The 20,460-nt window shown below is 44.3% G+C and overlaps 1 protein-coding gene across 5 annotated transcripts in view; it reads right to left on the bottom strand.

Moving 5' to 3' along the window:
- The window catches only part of IQSEC3 (IQ motif and Sec7 domain ArfGEF 3), a 103,857-nt gene that overhangs the window by 34,697 nt on the left and 48,700 nt on the right, over window positions 1–20,460 (bottom strand). For 4 of the 5 annotated variants that reach the window (XM_086755329.1, XM_086755306.1, XM_086755297.1 and 1 more), the window contains exon 3: window positions 4,583–4,871. The exons of the other annotated variant lie outside the window; for it this stretch is intronic. In XM_086755329.1, the coding sequence (XP_086611455.1) occupies window positions 4,583–4,871 (289 nt within the window). The remainder of the gene's footprint in view (window positions 1–4,582; window positions 4,872–20,460) is intronic. 5 annotated transcript variants of the gene reach the window in all.

The raw sequence follows: 20,460 nt of genomic DNA, 5'->3' as shown, positions 1-20,460 counted from the left end.
ATCACCTCAGGCAGCAACAGGTCTAGGGATCCTGCTGCACTGGATGGAGGGTGCTATTTCTGGAAGGGAGCAGTGGGGGGACACATCCTTTCATATCTACCTTGCTGTAAATGAAGCAGGGACCCTTTGCTTTGTGGTCAAACATAAGGTAGGCTTCTGTTTTCTGTTTGCCTTGCCCTTGAATTCATATCTATCCAAAGCAAGCATCAAAGTCCAGCACCGAGAAATACTAGTAATTTGCTTAGCAATGGGGTTGGCCACTGGGGTTGGCTCAGAGTTCTGCTCAGCCCTAATTTCAAAAACATTGGCCTGCTGCCATCCCAGAAAGGGTCTGCAGAAATGGTGCTAAAAATCACCCACGTAATGATCATGGATTTAGGTTCATTTACCACAAGACCTGTCAGTAGGCTTTTTGGATAAACAAGGTCTCTGCTTATCCCCAGAGTTTGATGTGGCACGAAAGAGTGATACAGGGACAAAAAGAGATTCTGAGTAGCAAGTAGAAGGGTTTTGCTGGAGTTCTTTGTCCTTCTTTCCAAAATGACCATCTTAAATACCACCATAAAACCAGCACTCCTGCATATCTCTTCAAAGTTGGCCTCTCTAGAAAGAGACTGAGTTATCTCTTCGCCCTTCCCTTCAGGAGGAAGGCTCATACAGATAAATGCAAATTAAACCAACAACCTGCACAGGCCTAACCCAGACTGTTATTACTGACAACTGACCGTGAGCACTTAATATAATGGTCTGGTTAATCAAAATGTAGAGCTGATTGTGTTGGGAGGGGAAGAGGAACAAATGGGAGGGAGAGACAGCTATCTGAGGGGCAGAATAATAGTAAAATGCAAAATAAGGCAGAAGCAAGAGCCTTATAATTATCTGAGGTTTCCAAGGAGGTGACAGCCATTCTGAAAACACGGAATTCATATGCTCCGATCTTATTGCAGGCCAAGACAAGATGTCATTGCTGATCTGAAGTAAAAGGCTAGTTTATCTCACGCAAGTACAGTTCCCAAAAAGGCAGACTTTAATAACTACTATGAGGAGAGATCCTTCTCAAAGTCTAGAGGATTGATGCAAGCTGTCAGTACCTTGAAAAAACATCACCAGCTTTTTGCAGTCCATTTTCTCAGTCCTCCCAAAGTGGCTAAGGCATTAAGGAGCAGAATAAGATGTAAAGTGAGAGGACTCCCCATCTAGTCTGTTCGCCAGTTCATAGCAGGTGTGCAAGGACAGGTTCTGCATGTGGTCCGTGGCCATCTGGCCCTGTCCAAAGCAAGAGGAGTCCTACGGTGTCTCGTGGCTAGGATAACAAGGACCAGGGACTGGTCCAAAGGATGCTTGAAAAGACTGGCAAAGCCAGAAGCAGCACACCCATAGAGAAGTGCCCTCCCCACCCTTGTTTGATAGGAGTGGATCTCTGTCTCTTTCTCCTTGATGTACCTCAGTCATTTACTGTTTACTGATGTCTGAGACATCCACATTTGCTATCAGGTCGAGCTAACTGACACTCCAGAGGAATTAAGGATTTCACACAGCTGTTGGCCTGTTTTCTTCCTCTCAAGAGGAGGAAAGGGCATCCATTAGCACCACAGCAGTCATAGGTAATGGAGATGTATGTCTGGATTGCTGGAGGAACCTTGTCTTCCCATTTGAGAGGCAAGAAAGGCCAGACATGATTTGGCTTCTCTCACTCCTAATATACCCTATGAATCACAAATAATTGCCTACTTAAAGCTGCTCTTCTCTGGGGAATGATCTGACAGCCAGCGCCAAAGAAAGGGAAAAGCAGGAGGGGGGTCAGGGAGATTTCAAAGAATAATTAGCTTAATACATTTCTAGGCTTCAATATGAACCCTCAGTTTGAGCAATTCAGGCATTGTGGCTGAATTAGAAATGGCTGGGAAATATCCATTGCCATGAGGGACTGCACATGAACAACGTTTTAACAAGGTCAACCCAAGGCAAGCCAAAGTGCCAGGCCTGGATATGGCGAAACATTTAAGGTTCACAGCCCATAGCTTTGTTACCCATAGGCATAAGTTCATAAATCTGCCAGGAGAAAATGGGCCTGATCTTATTCTCAGTTAGCACTGGTTTTCCACCCAAGTTGCAGCAGAGTATGGTGACATGCCACCATGTTACTGAGAAGAGAATCAAGCTCAGTGACAGAATCTGAGTCACTCAAGTCAATGCATGCACTGTAAAAAATAATTTTAAAAAGACACACAGAGCATACATGTTCTCTATCACCCATTCATACCACCACTCGCTCCCACCAACCTTTCACAACAGAAGGACATTGCTATAAAGGCCATGTGTTAATGGGACGTTTTCATTCATATATGGGACACGGGCCACCCTTCAGCACAGCAAAAGAGTATGTAAGACTGAAAAAAGGCTTTTCTCTCCTGTGATCCCCTCCATTTTCCCAACATTACAATACAACCTAAACATAGGGGAACTTCAGCACTTGAGTTTCCTTTCCAATCTCCCAGCATAGTGCACTGTCAGCATGCTCTGTTTCATGTGATAGAGAGCAAGGAGAGCCATGACCTCACACACCAACCCTCTAATATCATGCTGAGGGCCAATGACTGGTAGATGACCTGCACCTCCAAGCCCTGCAGAGGAGGCTGTATGCTACCCTCCTTCCTTACTAGCACACAGTCCTCTCCCAACAGCTAAATGTGACTTCAACTGCACTGTGAGACTAAAAATGTCTCCTTCTACCTGTTTTTCTTACTGTAAATTTTATTAATGCATTACAATTTGTTCTATGACTAGGGAACTACTGAGACAGCCCTGTGAGAGTCCTATCACCCTTATTTCCATTGAAAAGAACTCCCTGACAAAGAAGTTGATAGGAATACCTATGAAAACACATATTGGAGTGCAAGACTCGAAGAATTAATACCCTCCACTCCCTGAAAATCTCCCCTTCCAGAGCTGGAGGCAATTCACTGAGGACATGCATCAGGCTGGAGAAGCACACATACTGCAAGCCCTCTTTGCTGTGAGAAAAGTGGTTTCACCTATGGGATAGGCTGGGGCCCTGCAAAGTCAGTACTGCGAGGCACCAAAACTTAATGAACAAGCAGCTAACATGTCTCTCTGTCTCACATGCATCCAGGGCAGGTCTGGCCTCTACTGCAATAACAGCAATAGGACAACATGACCTTAAAGCTAAAATAGCACAGGACAGACACTCCCCAGGACAAATCAGAGCAGCTCTAGGACATCAAGGAGGCTGCCCATATATAGCAGCCAAGATCTGGCCCACCCTGAGGATACGTCGCATTAGTTTGCGAAGCTAGTTAATTAGTCTCTCTTGTTTCTTTTCCTGGTGTGAAGGAAGAATTCTGTCCAAGTTGAATATGCAGTATTTTGAGAAAGACAGAGCTAAAGAGCCAAGGTCTCTTTTCTGCTCAGGAATTTATTGGGCCATTGATCTGACATGTATGTTTAGGGACAGCAGCAATGCCTTGAGGGAAGCAGCAGAGAGATGTCCCAGAAGCAGCAGCTTCTTCTGTGGGAACCTCATTAGCTGAGACCCTTCATCTGCAATAACACAGCTCCCACTGAATTCTCCCACTGAACGTAATCTGGACACTGTCACTAGTGCTGGCTTGTCCTCCTCATCTCACATGCTGCAGAGTCTGCATAGCAGTCTCTGGCTGAGTTGCCATTCCAGGGAAAAATCAGAAATAATTCTTTAGGTTTTCCTCTGCACAACAGCTCTCCTGGGCTGTAATCAGCAGAGACACGGGGTGGGGGGCACATTCCACCTCATTGCCTTTGAGTGAGGAGGCCAGCTGCTATTAGCCCCTGTCCCACTATCCCCTGCTGGGAGCCCATCAGGAGATGCAGATAGAGATGGGTACACTTGTGCTTTGGAGCTAGGCTGCAGCCTCAGGAACAGGAGGCAAGCCTTGCAGCTTCAAGAACTAAATAATTTTCTCTCAGCCTGGTAGACCTGCCTGTCTCTTCAGCATGCATCACTGTACTGAAGGCAGTGATGGTAGCAATACGCAAACATTGTTGTAGACACCGTGCAAGACATTTACTGAATAAACCCCACTTCCTCTGAAAGCTCATGCTTTGAAGAAGCTAATGTGGAAGTGCACTGGGGGCCTGCCACTTTCAAGAGGGCAAGATGGCTCTTGGAGACCTCTCCCATGAGGGAGGTCTTTTGGGACAATCAGTTGCTGGGAGCCCTACGGGCACTGTATGCTTGTGAGCAAGGCAGTATCTCTGGATGCCGCAGCTCTTGGCTGCCCACAACCCATCTCTAAGCCTACAGTCACAACTGAGTATCTAGGTCCATTCTAGACCACAGAACCCAGGCAACGAGGAGCAGAGCGCAGCAGGTTTGAGTGAAAGGGTGTAGCAGTCAGAGGTGGGGAAGCTACTTCCTCCATGAGCCCCACGTAACTGAAGGGCCAGGCCTGTTAAGGCAGGGCAAAAACTTAAGGTTAACAGAAGGCTAAAGTATTTGCTGAAAGACGTCCCACCACAGTGTGAATGCAGTCCCACCCACCCCGTCCCCTTCTCCCACAGCCTGAGGAGGAAGCCTCTGTACCTGTTTATTCTTTAGGTCAAGGGAGAGCTCATAATCGGAGGCAGCTGCATGGGAACACGAGGCCGTCCCTTTGCTGCGCTGCACTCTCACTGGGGAGCCCGTGTGGTGGAGGCTCGCCTTCTGCACCAGAGGGGAACACCCCGCTGCCTGCTCTTCTTGGAGCTCCGCATGCTGGGCTTTTAGCGTCAGGGTGTCGGACCTGCCTTCCTGGCCACTCTGTCTGCCGGCCTCCTTCGGATCCTCCGTTTCACACCCGGCTTTCTTGCTTGTGGAACCGCTGGGATCGTCACTGTGAACAAAACGCAACGTTTCGCTTTTTTTATTTGTTTTTATTATATTTTATTTATGATTATGTTTATTGTTGTTCACTATACTCATTCACTGAGCTGCATTTTAAATATTTAGGGAGCCTGGGCTGTAAGGAGTGTCTCTCAGTGATGGATCAAGACTTTAGATTGACGCAACCGAAGCTCTGATCCCTCCCTCCCTGAGAGCTGGCACCTGTGCTGCACACACTATATGAACCAGTCTTGTGACTTCTGGAGCTGCCTTGCTGCCTCTGCTTGAGGTGCTGCAGTTGGAGGTGAGGGGCCAAAGAGGGTGTCATGGCCTACAGCACCTCTCCTGCTCCCTGGAGCAGCTAGCAGCTGGAAGTCATCCCTGTGCCCTTGCTGCCTATTGCTCAGCATCTCCCTGTGCATCCCAGAGTCCCACCTGGCATGAAGCCTGGATCCCAAGGATCCGGTTTTCCCCTGGAGTTCCTAAGGGCACGTGGGAAATGGTGCAGCTGAATGTTGCAGAGTTTCCAGAGGAAATCGTGGAGAGCTGAGAATATAAAGATGCAACAGAGCCAGCCAGCCCTGAGATCCTGACTCTTTAAAGCATGTCTGCAATACAGCCACAGCAGACTGCAGAGCTCCCATAAAAGAAGCTTTTTCTCTCTGACCCATAGGACAGATTGCTGTGCCACTGAGATCTTGTGGAGAAAGGAAAACACCCTGTTCTCCTGTCAGCCAGAGCAGTAATTGTGAGAAACCAGGGCCTGACAACACTGCACTCTAAGAAAGCTGGCATGTTGCTCCAAACAGGATGGGATTAGCATATGTCTGATGCACTGAAGTACTGAGGAACTCTGTCGTTAACCTCTCTTGCCGAATATTTTCAAAAATTACCTAATTTCAAACAAGATTTTGGTATTCTGGGGGACTGTTTGAACCATGAGAGTGTCTGTTGTTACATTAGTCTCCTTCCAGTGCTACAGAGGAGTAATTTATGCTTTCCGAGAGCGTGCAGGCTAGTCCATATGGACTCTGGGTTCTACTACACCGTATGCATCAGATACAGCTCCACTGGTTTCCTGGGGATGAGTATTTAGCTGAGAGAAACATCTAGTTTGGAAATAATTACTACAGAACCAATGCATTTAATTCCATTGAAACCAAGGACATGTACTGCCTCCCATATTTAAACACCATTAAATTATTTCATTCACTTCTGAATCATATTTCTTTCTCTTGGATTTGCTCCACATACGACCAGTTCTGCTGTCATCTAGATAACAAATAATTTTATGATTGCTGTTGATGTCAGAGCAAAATCAGGGAAATTAGATATGATTTTCTGTAGTGCCCAAATTACTTAGAAGCATTTAAGTCTCACTTTCAAAAGTGCTGTAAGCACCTAAGAGCTCAAGTCTTCTAACTGTAAGCAGACTTTGTCTCCTAAGCCTCGGAGCACTATTGCATGCTTACTAGTACATTAGAAGGAAGTTTATTCTCTCAAATGGCAGCTTTTCTGTTCAGTAGATTTAACAATCAAATTTAGAAATATTCTCACAGTTTCTAAAATGGCTTCAAATCTGATAAGCCAAAGACGGTACCACAACTTCAGAACTAAGAAAGATTAAGGATTTAAAGGTAGAAAATTTCTTCTTTTATACACATGCATGTAGTTACCAGTTAGACATAAGAAATAAATTCACAGAATAAATCAGTTTCTTACATAAACACTATATAACCAACTTTGTCAAAGGATATTAAAATTATATATCTGCATACTCATCAATCAGGAAATGCTACCATTAAAATGAGGCATAAAACTGTCCTTTTAGGTTGTACACCTTATAAAAGCTTCCCTGTTCTATTCCTGCTACTATATAATTGAATACTCTTTTTTCTGCACCTAAAGATGTACATGTAAAGTATCCATTTTTAACTCCTTCTGCTCTATGTCCATTCACATTGCATGAAATATTAATAAAAGACTGTTCCTTTACAGCTCTCACTGTAACCTTTTTATTGGCGTCCTCTCTTCTATCCATTCTCTTTGTAACCAGCAGAGCAGTAATTTTTATCCTCAGCTCAAGGAATGACCAGATGAACACAGATTTGATCATGTTTTCATTGAAGTGCATGTCAAATGCCTCACAAGTATTTCAGTGGGAACTGGACTGTGCCCTACAAAGCAATTTCAGCTAGATCCATAAGCTCTGATTCAGCAAGCCACATATCCCAAATTGCTCTGCTGAGTCAAGGCCACAGCGCACAGTGTGCTATGCAGACTTTCTTTAGGGCAGATCAGCGCCCGAGGCAGTAGACAAGAGAGCTAGTTGACTTCCCTTGGAGCATGAACGGACTCTAAATGCCAGCAAATATTCCCTGATGTGATGGTCCTCTAAACACTAGCACATATGCTTAACTCTGTTTTTCTGATGACCTCCACTGACTGCTTGAGATGGAACGTGAAGTGTGTGCATAAAAGTTTGCAGCATTTGGGCCCATTGCTCTGTAAGGCTGTACATCATCCCTAGTGCATGCTACCTATTTGGTTTTCTGTCGCATACAGTTTAGAGTCTGAGTGAGGAACATTCATAGTGACAGGATATCCTGCATGTACTGCTAATATAGAAGGAAAAAACAGCAGGCTTTGTAGAATCACGGAATAACCTAGGCTGGGAGGGAAGGCTGGAGGTCTCTATTCCAACTCCCTGCTCAAAGCAGGGCCATTTTCAAATACAGATAGTATTGATCTGGGCCTTCTCCAGTCAACCCTTGAATACCTCCAGACATGAAGATTCCCTAGGCTCTCTGGAAAGCCTTGTCAGGGCCCTTAGTGCACTAATAGACCTTAATGGCCTGACCAGCCTCATCTCGGGCCCCCACAAATATCTCCCGCACAGTTCCCCCTTTTCAGCCCAGCCTGAAGCAGTCAGTCCCTGCTCCAGCAACACTGTAAAAGTGCTGGTCTCCAGTTCTGCCACAACCTTCCCCTTTCCATGGCCATGGACCCACTTACCTGGGCCCTGACCTGCAGACTGACTCCTCAGCTTGACCTTGGTCCTGCTTCATCTCCATGGACCTACCCATCAATGACTGGGCTGTGTCTCACCCTAGGTACTCTCATTGGACATGATTCTTACCCTGAGCAAAGAAGCAGGGGGCATTGGTCAACCCAAAATGCTCATAAGCCCCCTTTAATCTCATTAGGTATTTAGGATATTCCTCAAGACACAGGAGGGCCCGAAGACTGCAAGCTCTAACTGAGAAGCACCACCAAGCTCAGTGCTTTTACTCACAGTGCATAACTGAAGCCCCTAAATATGCTGTGCTAGGATAAGGACGTAAGCTAACCACACGTACACATATAACCTTGCCTTGCTCCTCCATACATGCTCTGAGCCCAATGAGTACACCCATACAGAATGTATTGTGCTTATGCGTGGAATTTTCTGAGGGTCAAAACTCGGTCAAATCAAAATCTGATTCCACTGAAGCACTCAAAGGCATTTTTCAGCTAGATGTTTTTATGCTAAATATAAACTTTTTAACCCCGTGCTGGTTTGGCTGTTCTGCTGTTCAGAAAGAAATAGCAAATATTCCTGCTGAAGTGGGAATAATTTCTACATATGACCTTTGAAGGTCCCTTCCAACCCTAACCATTCTATGATTCTATGATTCTATGCTCTTTCATGGGAAAAAAAAAAAAGAAAAGGCTGAATCACTTTTACTTAGGGGGAAAAAAATCTCAAAAAAAAAGACAAACCTACTTCACCTTTGCACCTTTGGGCAAGACATCAAACCTGGGAAATTTCAGCTTCAGCTGGTAAACTTCAGTGACTATAAGCAATGGAAAAAAGGGGTAAAGACAAAGTTTGCTTAACAGCCTGAATGTTAGCATTGTAGCCCTATGGTTCCACTACCACCCTGTATTCCTCCCAGGTTTATTCCCACCTTGAACCTGTTTCTGAGGAAGTGCTGTGGAGAGGTCTATTCTCTGTTGTCCAGTAGCAGCAATGGATGAAGCCCCAATATGAGACACAAAACACACTGCTAAGGATCAAAACTGATGCTGCAGTGAAATGTAGGCTAAAAACTTGACAATTCTGATTTTTTCAGTCTGTCCTGAGTGACACAGTTGATTTGCATTGAAGGCTCATGAGGTATTGTAATCACAGTAACAAAAAAACCCCAACGGTAAGAAAAGTAAGTAGGGCAAGGATAGACACTACAGCATGGAAGGTCTCCAGGAAAAAAAAAAAAAGTTATTAAATAAACTATAGGGATCTACTTGCTTTCCCTTGGCCAGCGAGCAATCAAATTCCCTGGCTGTGAGATGAAGGAAGGGAATGGAGCTGTTGCACATTCTGTTTCCTGGATAATTTTTCTAACCACTTGTAATCATTAAAAGTCCCATGCAGAGTTTAAGGTGTGAATCCTAATGTCCTGGCCAAACTCCAACTAGGTTAATTTAGTTCTGTTTCCCAGCATCCCCCCTGCAGTTTCAACTGTAATCAGTGTTCTTTACTTGCTGTCCTGAAGTATCACATACCACCACCTTTCACAGTTTTTACAGCTACTCTTGCATGATAAATGAAGCAATTTTCTTCAAGTCATGCAATCAGGTAGAGAAGGTTTGTAATGTCTTTGAATTCTGTGTGATTGAAAGTTGTAATATTAATGTAAATCACTTGCAATCAGATAAAAAAAAATGGAAGACTACAAAATCAGCTGTTCTGTTCTTCCTAGATGATCCTACATAACTTTTATGACCCATAGCAACTAGCTTAGTCATTATTACAAACAGATTTCACCTGCTGTAGAAAACACCTCTAATGTTTCAGGTATCTCCTGCTACTTTTGCACCACTGACTTGTATATGCTTGCTGCAGATAGAAACCAGTTTTGTTAACAAAGACGGTGACTACAGACAATCTGACTCAGGGCTTATATGAAATACTGTAGCTAGTCTAGCATTTCAAAACAGGGATATTGGGGTTCTGGGCTGAATCCTAGTGCTTGTTTCAATAAAGCAGGATGGTGAAAAAGCTCTCACTGAGACAATTCAGCTGGGCACCCATAAGTATTTTTGCCTAGCACAGATAAGCGAGACTTCTGATATTTAGCTTCTACATGCAGATATTTAGCTTCTACATGCAGATTTCTCAGGAGGATTTTCTATAAGAAGTACACCGAGGGAAGGATGTAGGGAGATGATAGAGGAAAAATGGTATTATGTAGAGGTTTTCTTATGACTTCCTTTTTATTCCCTTCCTGGTATTTTGGAAACCTAAAGCCCAAATCAGTGATACTAAACTATCAAACCAGAGAAACCCATCCACCCACTTCTAGTAGTATCAGCTCCTCATGTCTGTACAGAGCTGTTGTATCATACATAACCTGTCCTGGGAGAGATTTGACTGCTTTTCAGTTCCTACAGCATCAGGATGGTGGACTTCCTTGCATACGCCTCACCACCTCCTTGCTGCTGGAAACACGTTTCCAGCTTGGCAAGGGTCTGGGCTTCTAACTGCCAGCTATGGAGCTGAACCATGGTTATCTGTTGGATCTTGACTGTCAGCCTTAAACATTCCCATACCTGATGACTTGAGAAAGAATATGCAGCCTCTTCCCCTCACATATTTCGAGACAAGCTAGACCTGTTGTCAGGAACACAGAAGTTAGATGCTCCAGACATTACATTCCATTGCCTTACTGTCAAATACTAGAATCACTTAAGAGTCTGAGAGTAATTTTTTTCAGAGCTCTCAGAAAGGAGTTTGCAGGGTAGCTGAGTGAATAAACAGGGCTCTAGGGCCAGGAGAGCTACTTTTCTCAAGGACAGTAATGTTGGTCCTGTAAGAAATTAGAACTGAGCTTTCTCACTGATCACTCCATAGTAACAACAGCTCCCATGTGGTCAAGACACAAAACTCATCTCTTTGCTCCTTCTCTCCTACAAGAAGAAAAATTATTGCAGATAAATAAAAGTAATAACAGAGTAACAAAAATAGCAATGAGTCTTCTGGACTTGGTCAGCAGTGTAAGAAACCGGTCACTCAGAGGATGCTCAGAAGCCCTGTTGACAGGTATAGTGGTCTTGCAAAAATATCTAGCTAATTGGATAGGAGGAAGCTATGGGTGTGAGGTGTTACAAAAGAACTACAGAGGCTGATCTCATCTCTTTGTGTCCCTGTGTCACTCCAGGAGAAGACCACATTGCTGTTTCCCACGTATAACTTACCAAACACCTTGTTCATGATATTCAAGGTCAGCATGTAGGATTGTGACCTGTAACTAAGGCAAAGACTACATGGACTAGTTGTGAAGAATGACAAAAATTTATTAATCCATTTTACAGGGCTCCTTATGAGGATCAGTTGGTTATTTTGCAGCTCTAAAATGTTGTAAGTGATTCGTATTATCAAGGCCTGAGAGTCACATGAGACTTCAAAGCTTCAGAGATGTCAATAAAAAACCCTTAGAAAGTGTCAAATGGCTGAGACAGGCTTGGTAATATATTATGGGATCTTTTTAAGGTTCAGAGATTTCTAACATACTGGGGGTCTGAGTGCAAAAGAATTCCTTCTGATTTGCTTTTAAGTCCAGGTTTTAGGGTGACTTGGAGGCAATGCTCTCTGGGAGCATGCTGAAAATGATGGAAGGCAAAAGTCTTTCCTGCCAGAGAGGCAGGGAACTTGGAACTTGATCTTGGCAAATCATCCCCTGCCAGCCAAGCTGCAGCTTTCTCCAACAGTCTCCCCCAACACAGACAAATATAGGAACAAGATTCTGATTTTGTCTACATTCACGTAACACCTTGCAAAGCAGTGGCACCAAGCCATCTTCTCACACTAGTTTTACCCAAGAGGAATTAATGATAATTAGCCAAGCTTATTACCCATCCCCAAATATATTACTTGTTTCATAAAAAGGCTGGCACACACACCTGTAAAATAGATTCGACAGAACAGTACGGTAAATATATTGGAAATCAATTAAATTTAACATCCTTTAGCACAGACTGAACCAGGCAACATCTTTTCAACATAGATTAAAGTTATTTCAGTGAGATGTATATTAAGCAGACAGAAAATTTCATACGACTAGTAAATGCCTCATGTGCCACAGGGTCCAACACGCCAAAGTCAGGGCCTCCGTATTGGATTTGATATTTAAACATGATCCCCGCATGCTGTGTAATTCCCACATTGTTCTGTTTTGCCTTTTGCTACACAACAGCACTACAGGAGCTAAACTTTTCTAATGCACTCCATGCCTTCGTGGTGCAAAGATGATTGTCCAGGTGTCAGTCTGGGCTGGCTGCCTGTCTGAAGGCCAGGCTGTCCATGACGAACTTCAACCACTTGAGGACTGGGATCTCTGCTTTTTCATGGAGACATATAGGCTCCTCCGGAGGGTGACGTAGAACAGCCAAGGTAGCTCCCACTGAATGAGAACTGGTGTTCATGGTGCAAGTCTGGCTGTGCCCGGTAGTGTGGTTGTCACACAGTTTTTTTCTTACATTTCCTATGTGTGTCTGGGTGACACCTCAGAATTACACTTGGGCCACCTCTCTGGCATGTCCCTCTTTCCCCTTCCATTCCTAGCCATTGCTCCTGTTTCACCAGCTGCAGGAGCACAGGGCTCAGCTTAGGAAGCACAGCCCCTTTCTCAGCTGCACGACACACTTGATGCTTGATGCCCCAGGGTCGTTGCTGTGTTGCCTCTGCAGGTTACACCAGGAGGATGTCCCACAGCCTGTCACTGCAAAGGGGGTTACTTGTGGCTGTGACAATCAGGGCACCTGTGCTTATCATTGAGGTGTGAAAAGCACCAAGTGGACAGTGAAGGCATAGGTGGCCCTGGTCTGCAGAGTTTAATTACTTTTGCTTTAACCCCAGACCTCTCTTGCCTCTGCAATGTTTGGGAAACACGACCTTTTAGAGAAGGAAAAAACAGATGGCATCCTGCATTAGTGTAACTGCCTGCTCAGCACCCCAGGAAAGAGAAACTTGGCTTCTCAGCAGCAGTCTTTCTGCCACTTCGACTCAGATCTCTTGGCTCCTCATCCCTGAGGCAGGTTTGAACATCATTGAATTCGCTGACAAAAGCCTGCCGGTGCAATCATGCAGAAGATAGAATTTCACTGCTAAAATGAGATGAATTCAGGGCTGGGAGGCAGCAGAGCCTTTATGAGGCAAGGAAACTTTCCATATCCCCTCAGCACATTGCTTTCCAATTGCAGCTGCCTGTGAGCTGGACGAGGAACACAACTCTGGGCATTTATAGACCTACGCAAGGGCTTCTGTGGTCTTCTTTTTCTACCTGTTGTGATAGACCCTGCGTTGGACTGCACCTCGGGTTCCTTCCTAAGGGATCAGGGTAGCTGATTACTGAAGGCAGTGAGTGAACATCTTCACAGGAAGATCTTTGTGTAACCGAGATAAATTTTGTTTCTGTTCTCAAGTGTCTCAGCTATTTTGTCTCTTGCAATTGCTGCAGCCCAGTAGAAGGCCACTGCTTGTGTTAAACCAAGGAGAAGGAAGTCCAGTCCTCCTCAACACAGACAGTAACACAGCCTCAAATCCTGATCCTCAATACAGAGAGTCCTAACACCATTCACCAGCTTTAGGAAAGCAGATATGATTGAGATTTTAACTTTTCCAGTGTGTTGAGATCTAGGGGTTTGGGCTAGCCTATGGCTGAAGACCATCATAGAATCAGCATGGTTATCATTCCTTTCTCCTTTCCCCAATCCAGTGAACACCCCTACAGCCTTGTGTAGCGGGCAGAAAGCTCTACTTTTCCGAGTTCTAACCTATTTTGTCACTGCTGCTTCACTCACACTCTGAGCTGGCAGTGTGCCCAGGGGGCCAAGAAGGCCCATAGCATCCTGGCTTGTATCAGAAATAGTGTGGCCAGCAGGACAGGGGAAGTGATTGTCCCCATGTACTCAGCACTGTTGAGGTCGCACCTCAAATACTGTGTTCAGTTTTGAGCGACACACTACCAGAAAGACATTGAGATGCTGGAGTATGTCCAAAGAAGGGCAACGAAGCTGGTGAAGGGTCTAGAGAATAAGTCCTGTAAGGAGCAGCTGAGGGAACTGGGGCTGTTTAGTCTGGAGAAAAGGAGGCAGAGGGGAGACCTTATCACTCTCTAGAGCTACCTGAAAGGAAGCTGTAGGGAGGTGAGTGTCGGTCTCTTTTCCCAAGTAACAATTGATAGGATGAGAGGAAATGGCCTCAAGTTGTACCAGGAGAGATTTAGATTGGATATTAGGAAAAATGTTGTCAAGCATTGGAACAGGCTGCCCGGGGAAGTGGTGGGGTTACCATTCCTGGAGCTATTTAAAAGACATGTAGATATGGCCTTCAGGGTCATGATTTAGTGGTGGATGTGGCAGAGTTAAGGTAATGGTTGGACTCGATGATCTTAAAGATCCTTTCCAACCTAAACGATTCTATGATCCACCTCATGTCACTTCTCTTCCCTGAGGCCTTATTCCTTTTTCTATCTTTCTTTGTTCCCTTTTGGAAAATAGGATGACTTAGTAGCTTACGTATTTGGTCATACAAGCTCAGATTCCCCTAGGGCCACTTAAACTTTTCTTCCTTATGACGAATGAAGATTATTCCCATGTCTATACTTCATATGTGGACATAGACCTTTTGGGGCAAGACCATTAAGAAAAATAGGAGTTTGCCTTGACACAACCAATCCTACTGTGTTGTTGAGCAGAACTATGGCTGGTGCTAAATGCCATTATGCCAGTGGACTGCACCAAAGTCCATGGAGGATGTAGCCCAGTATGCTATATTTTTAGACAATCTGTAATATGATTATCAGATACAGTTGTGCTGCAAAAGCACAGCAATACTTTTCATGATGCAATTCTGCACCATCCATTTTTGTGCATCTTGACCTACAACTCTCACATTAGTGTATTCTGGGAAATTACAGGCATCTGTTATATTTCACCAGTCACTCCAGCAGACATGTACAAAAGAGTACCAGCAATTCCTACAAAGGGCAGCCTATCCCTATCTTCCCTCTTTCCCAAAAGATGGAATGAGAGAGATTGCAGTCAGTCCAGATACACAGGCAACAATAACAGCATCATAACCTGTTTACAGGAAAGCAGCAACATACCAGTGTGGGACATGACAAAGGTGACACTTGGCTCTAGTCACTAGGCAAATACTGTTTCCGGTGGGATGATGACACAATCTGTGTGTGGAAAGAACCAAGGTGCCAATCAGAGATGGTTAAAAGTTACTAGAACACACTTCCACATGGTGTGGCCAGAGTTAGGTTTCTCAGTTTCAAAAGAAAAATGTCACTGAACTCTTCTCCTGCTTATGTCTTGATGCTTTTCTTCAGGATGATGTTTCCTCACAGAAGATGGAGTGGTCTCCAGCTCTTTTGCAGTTTTTGAGAAGACCAGGTGACAATCCCAAAAATCTCCCAACTTTTTTTACAGCCTCTTTCTCAGCTACCTAGCTGTTTGCAGAGCCCAAATAGAACAGCCTAAGCAGTTGTACAGTGTTTGGCCTCTCAGATTCTTCTGTTCTTCCTGGAGCATATGAAAGTCTTCCATGGCCACATGCAGAAGAAGGAACACTGGAGCCCAAACATGTTTTTCCAAAAGGAGAGCTTATTGTATTTGAATACAGAGTCTGCCCCATGGGGATGGCCAGAAGATGAAACTGCATAGGAGTGAGTTAGTGTTGCAGAGCAGAGAAAAGACAAAAGGCCTTTGGATTGACATCATACTGAAAAAAAAAAAAGCATAATAAAAGGCCACAGCCTCATTGCTGTCACTGCCAAAGAATGCTGGCCGGAACTGCAATTTTCCAACCAAAGGATCTGCCCATTTATCTCCTGTTCGTATGTTCTTGTTCCCTTCTGTTTCTTCTTTCTACTATTTTTTAATTTCTTGCTTTTCCTTCTCTCCTGTCGTTCTCTTTCTCTGTATAGCACATTTGCCATCCATTTTCATTACAATAGCACTGCTATTTTTGTTGGGGTGAGTCTGTCTCCCTTTCTTTCTCACTGGCTCTTTTTCCATCTCTTTGCCTTATGTCTCTCCCTTGTAAGCCATGAAAAATTTATGGACAGAGGGTCCACAAAAAACATCTGTCACATTCAACAGAACACACTTTAGTGTACAAAAGATATAGGATGGCTGTATTTTGGGGGTGGGTACATCTTGACTGATGAAGATCAGGTCAGATGATATCAGTAGAGGATCAGAATGAATGGTGTGAGCTCCACCATAGTCCCTCTGCTATTTCTTTATCAACCGTCTGTGCCCGTTTTCCAGTGTCAGATACAGGGCTACTTCCAAAGCTGTCACAGCTTCTTCTCATGTATCTCTGTGGCATTATCACACCAAAAACACAAGGTACAGCAGGTGTTTATGTTGCATTCCACTGGTACCAAGAAGTTGCCATGTTACAGACAGGGAATTCTTTGAAATACAGGAGAGAGAACATAAGGATCATAGAATCATAGAATCATAGAATGGTTAGGGTTGGAAGGGACCTTCAAAGGTCATCTAGTCCAACCCCCCTGCAAGGAGCAGGGACATCCCAGACTAGATCAGGTTGCTCAGAGCCTCATCCATCTGCAAGCCATGAGTGAACCATCTAGTATTAAAGCAATTAACTGATCTCAACAGCTGTTGAAGTTGCTCCTACAACTGTAAGGCTGGCTTACAATCAATTCTCTTTCACTGACATTACCACTGCTGTGGCCCAAGAAATGGCAAGCACTGTCACATACGGGAGAAGAGTACTTGAATCCAAGTCCAAATTCCTCTAGGGCAGAACCGACATAAGCAACAGAAGCAACAGAGGAAAAGGAAGGAGTGGAAGAACACCAGGCCAGGCAATGACTGGATACAGCTTCAGGGTCTCAGAAAGTATGTGTCTGATGGGTGTCTTTGCAGTTTCAAAAGAGGATATGTCAGATGGGTTTTCTTTGGCCTCTCTCTCCTGCCATCTTCTTCCTGAAGAAAGGTGTTGATAGAGGCAAACAAAGCAACCAATGTGACAGGGAGACCCCAGTTTCTGCTAGAGATTTTTTTTTTCCTGTTGAAGAGCCCATCTATTCCTCACTTTACTTCCTTACCTTAATGTTCTCCTAACATGCCTGGAAATGGCTGCACCAGCTGTTGGAGAGAAGAAGCAGATAAATGCCTGTGTGGGAGATAATGCCAAAATGTCCTGGTGGATCTACTTTACAGAACTGAAATGCTGCATCTGAAACTCACCTCCTGTTTCTTTGGATGCTTCCAGAAAAAGCCATTCCTCCCAGGTCATAGTACTACAAGAATTGCCAACTATAGCTCCCTGCAAGAGATTCTCAAGGTTGTTGCTAACTATGATGTTAAGGATGTTCTCTAAAATAGCTTTTGCTTATAAATTTGTTTCCATATTTCCCCCAAATCTACATGCACTAAATACCTTTGCGGTTCTGGACCTAGGCTCCCGCAAAGCAATTAAAGCTGCTAGTCCTGACTGTACAGAACACCCAGAAAAAGTGAGGAATCTACTCACTCCCAAGTTTAAGAAGAGTTCAAATCTGGGTCTAGACATTACTCCTCACCCACATCTCTGTGTCAGACTAAAATCAAAACTCTGACAACTTGTGAGCCTGGGGAATATTTATGTGAACTTTGCTGACCCATCTCTGTTTGCAGCATCCCCACAACCTCCAATCGTAATATCTTGAAAAAGATTATTAAGTCTACAGGGAGGAAAGAATAAGAAGTAGATGAGCTGTTAAGAAGCAGGAAAAAAATCCTCTCTTCATGCCTGTGACCTCAATAAGGAAAAGAAATTACAAAAGAAGCACAAACAGGATGTGCTAACAAAGCAGAAATCAGAAATGTTGCTCAAACTTCTCCTGTGTGTTTTAAAAAACAGTGCTGTGGAGGACTGTAGCACAAATGAAACTCAGATTGTACAGCTTTGTATATGAAGTTGTTTGTCCTTTGAGTGCACAAGGCACAGACCATGGGCACAGAGGCTTGCTTTGCACTGGCGTGTCCAGGTGCTGTAAGCCTGACCTGGAGTGTTCTCCATCAAGAATCAGAGGAGAATTCAGTCTCCAGGGTCCGTTAATCGTAGGAGCTTGTACTTGACATCACCAGCTGGGGGCCAATTATTCAGAGTTGCTATGCTGTTTTGTGTGATAGGTTACAGATCTGTTTGATGCAGACTAGCATCATTATCATGTTTCACAGCTGGGCCAGAGTCACTGAGTAACTCTGAGCTGAGAGGAAGCACTGACCTCCAGATTATATATCCAATATCCTGCCAGCAATCCTAAACCAGAAAGACTAATTTCCCATTTCATGAATTGGATTTGCATTCTTTCTGTCAGGCAAGGTCAATCTTTTACAAGTTCAGACAAAATGTTGGGTAGCTCAGTTGTTTTCCTGTAATGCTTAAAGAGTGATGGATACTGGTGAAAAATCATCATTTCCCATCTATTTTTTATTAAGATGCTTCAGTGGTATCTAAAAGGAGAATCGACTCAGAGAGCGGTTCAGTTCTCATCAACTTCATGGACCTCAGCCTTAAGGGGCATTGCGTTCACAATCCAAACAAAGTCTTGTGAATTTCTCAGGAGGATCTAACTGTTAGAGAATTTAGAGTGACCCAAGGGCAAAGTGAGAGCTGTACTGGGAGGAGAGGCGCTCCTGGGCTACAGCACTGGAGAGCCAAAGAGGGATATGACGCCGTGACTGTGCAGTGGATCATATTTGTGGCTTTTTTTGTGCCAGTGCCTTCCAGCATTATTTCATAGGACAAAGAACAAATGCATGTTCAATGGAAACAGAGAGTTCAGGTAAAGAGACATGAAGAGTCAGAGACAGCAGACCTCCATAAGCAAATGAAATCAATTTTTTTTCTTTTAATCGTGTACTGCTTAGGATGTAGCATACTCTTACGCAGCTCAGAGAGCTGTCAAGAAAGATGTTTGAAGGTTTGATTTCAAAGAACTGTCCAAAATCTGTCCATCCACTTTTTACCCTCCCACACACAAAAATGGAGCAACAAGAACTGCAACTACATCTTCCAGCAAGGACATATTTTTATTTGAGTACTTTGGTAAGTCATAAGTGGGGCAAGAGGGAATTTCACCAGAACTGCAAGGAAGGCTGGCTTGGAGATGTAGCCAATGGCTTACATGTCTCCTTACCACTAATTGGTGCTTTGATGCCAGGCAGTAACCAATCTGTGATGGTGACTAATCCAGCAGGCACTTTAGAAATGAGTACACAGCTGTTTAAAGTCTAAACTATATTGAGTTACAATTTAATTGGTCTGTAATCATGAAGTAAACACTTGCCAGTAGCACTACTCGTGTTTCAACCCTTATCTAAGCAGTAGTCTCCCTACTGGAAAGTGAGGAAATATTATGGGCAAATATGAGGCAGAGCCTGCCCAAATTTTCCATAAATGTTTCCACAGATGTTTCAGACCCTAGCCCTTCTGCTTAGTATACATCCAAGCCCCTCCAGACGACTCTGTTCAGATCCCCAACCTCTCCTTTTCATGGGAGGACTCTGTCTCCTTTGCCTTAAAAGCAGGTCAGGTCTCATCTGCACTTCTTTCAGATAGGAAGGACCTTCTCTCTCCCACAAATGCAGGTGGAACATCCCCCCTTCTCAAAGAGCTATCTGGCATCTCATCCTGCCCTTCACACAAATGTACCCGGATCCCATCCAGTCTCCTTTATGACACGATCCTTCAGCCCTCCAGTGCTATCCCCATGTCCATTGCCAAAGTGGACACGCCCCAGGTGCTTAAACTTTTATGTAGAACTTCTCCCATCATGGGAGCAGGGGTGATTTTCTGCTGATTACCTATTCAGCGCCGCAGGCGAACCAGAGGCAGGCTCCAAAAAGCCTATGAAAGGCAACTGAATGAATATACTGTTCCCTCCAATTGTGACTCCATCATTTCCTCTCATTACTCTAATAGAAACAAATCTTTCTCATCTCAGCCCTATTACCTCACACAAAGGAAAATGGTATGTAATCCTGTTAGAGCTGGGCTGCTGCTGGACACATTTTAAGGTCATTGTTCTGGGATGCCAGTCTCCACTGTGTGAGACTGGGAGAAGTGGGAAATGCAATTACTAGGCTATTCAAATCCCTAGAATGAAACCCTGCCGTTAACAGGCAGAAGCTAGCAAGAAAAAGAGCAATTGCTTTATGAAATTATAGGGTTTGGCTAAATCAGAGTCTAATCAGCACCTCAGCAAAGGAGCAGGGTTAGCTCCTACTGCCATCCATGGAGTCTCCTTATTCACCTCAACCTGGTCTTTGGCATCCCCAGTGGAAGCCAAACCTACAAGATGGGTTATGGTCATGAAGCCAGTGGTGTACAAGTCCAGTGGAGACAATGGAGGTCCATGTCCAGGATTTACACTGTACTTTGAAATGGGGAAGCCCTAAGAGTTCAGGAACAGGAATAGGAATTTGCCTGCTGCTGCCATCACCTCATACTGTACTTTGGCTCCGAGATTCTTGGGGGCAGATTCTGGGATCAAATCTACCTCCTAATATTCATGGCCTACAGC

Source organism: Chlamydotis macqueenii, chromosome 1 (genome assembly GCF_036417535.1).
Source record: "Chlamydotis macqueenii isolate bChlMac1 chromosome 1, bChlMac1.mat, whole genome shotgun sequence".
Lineage (NCBI taxonomy): Eukaryota > Metazoa > Chordata > Aves > Otidiformes > Otididae > Chlamydotis > Chlamydotis macqueenii.
Note: the sequence above shows the minus strand (reverse complement) of the source record. Positions and strands in the feature narration are given on the sequence as shown.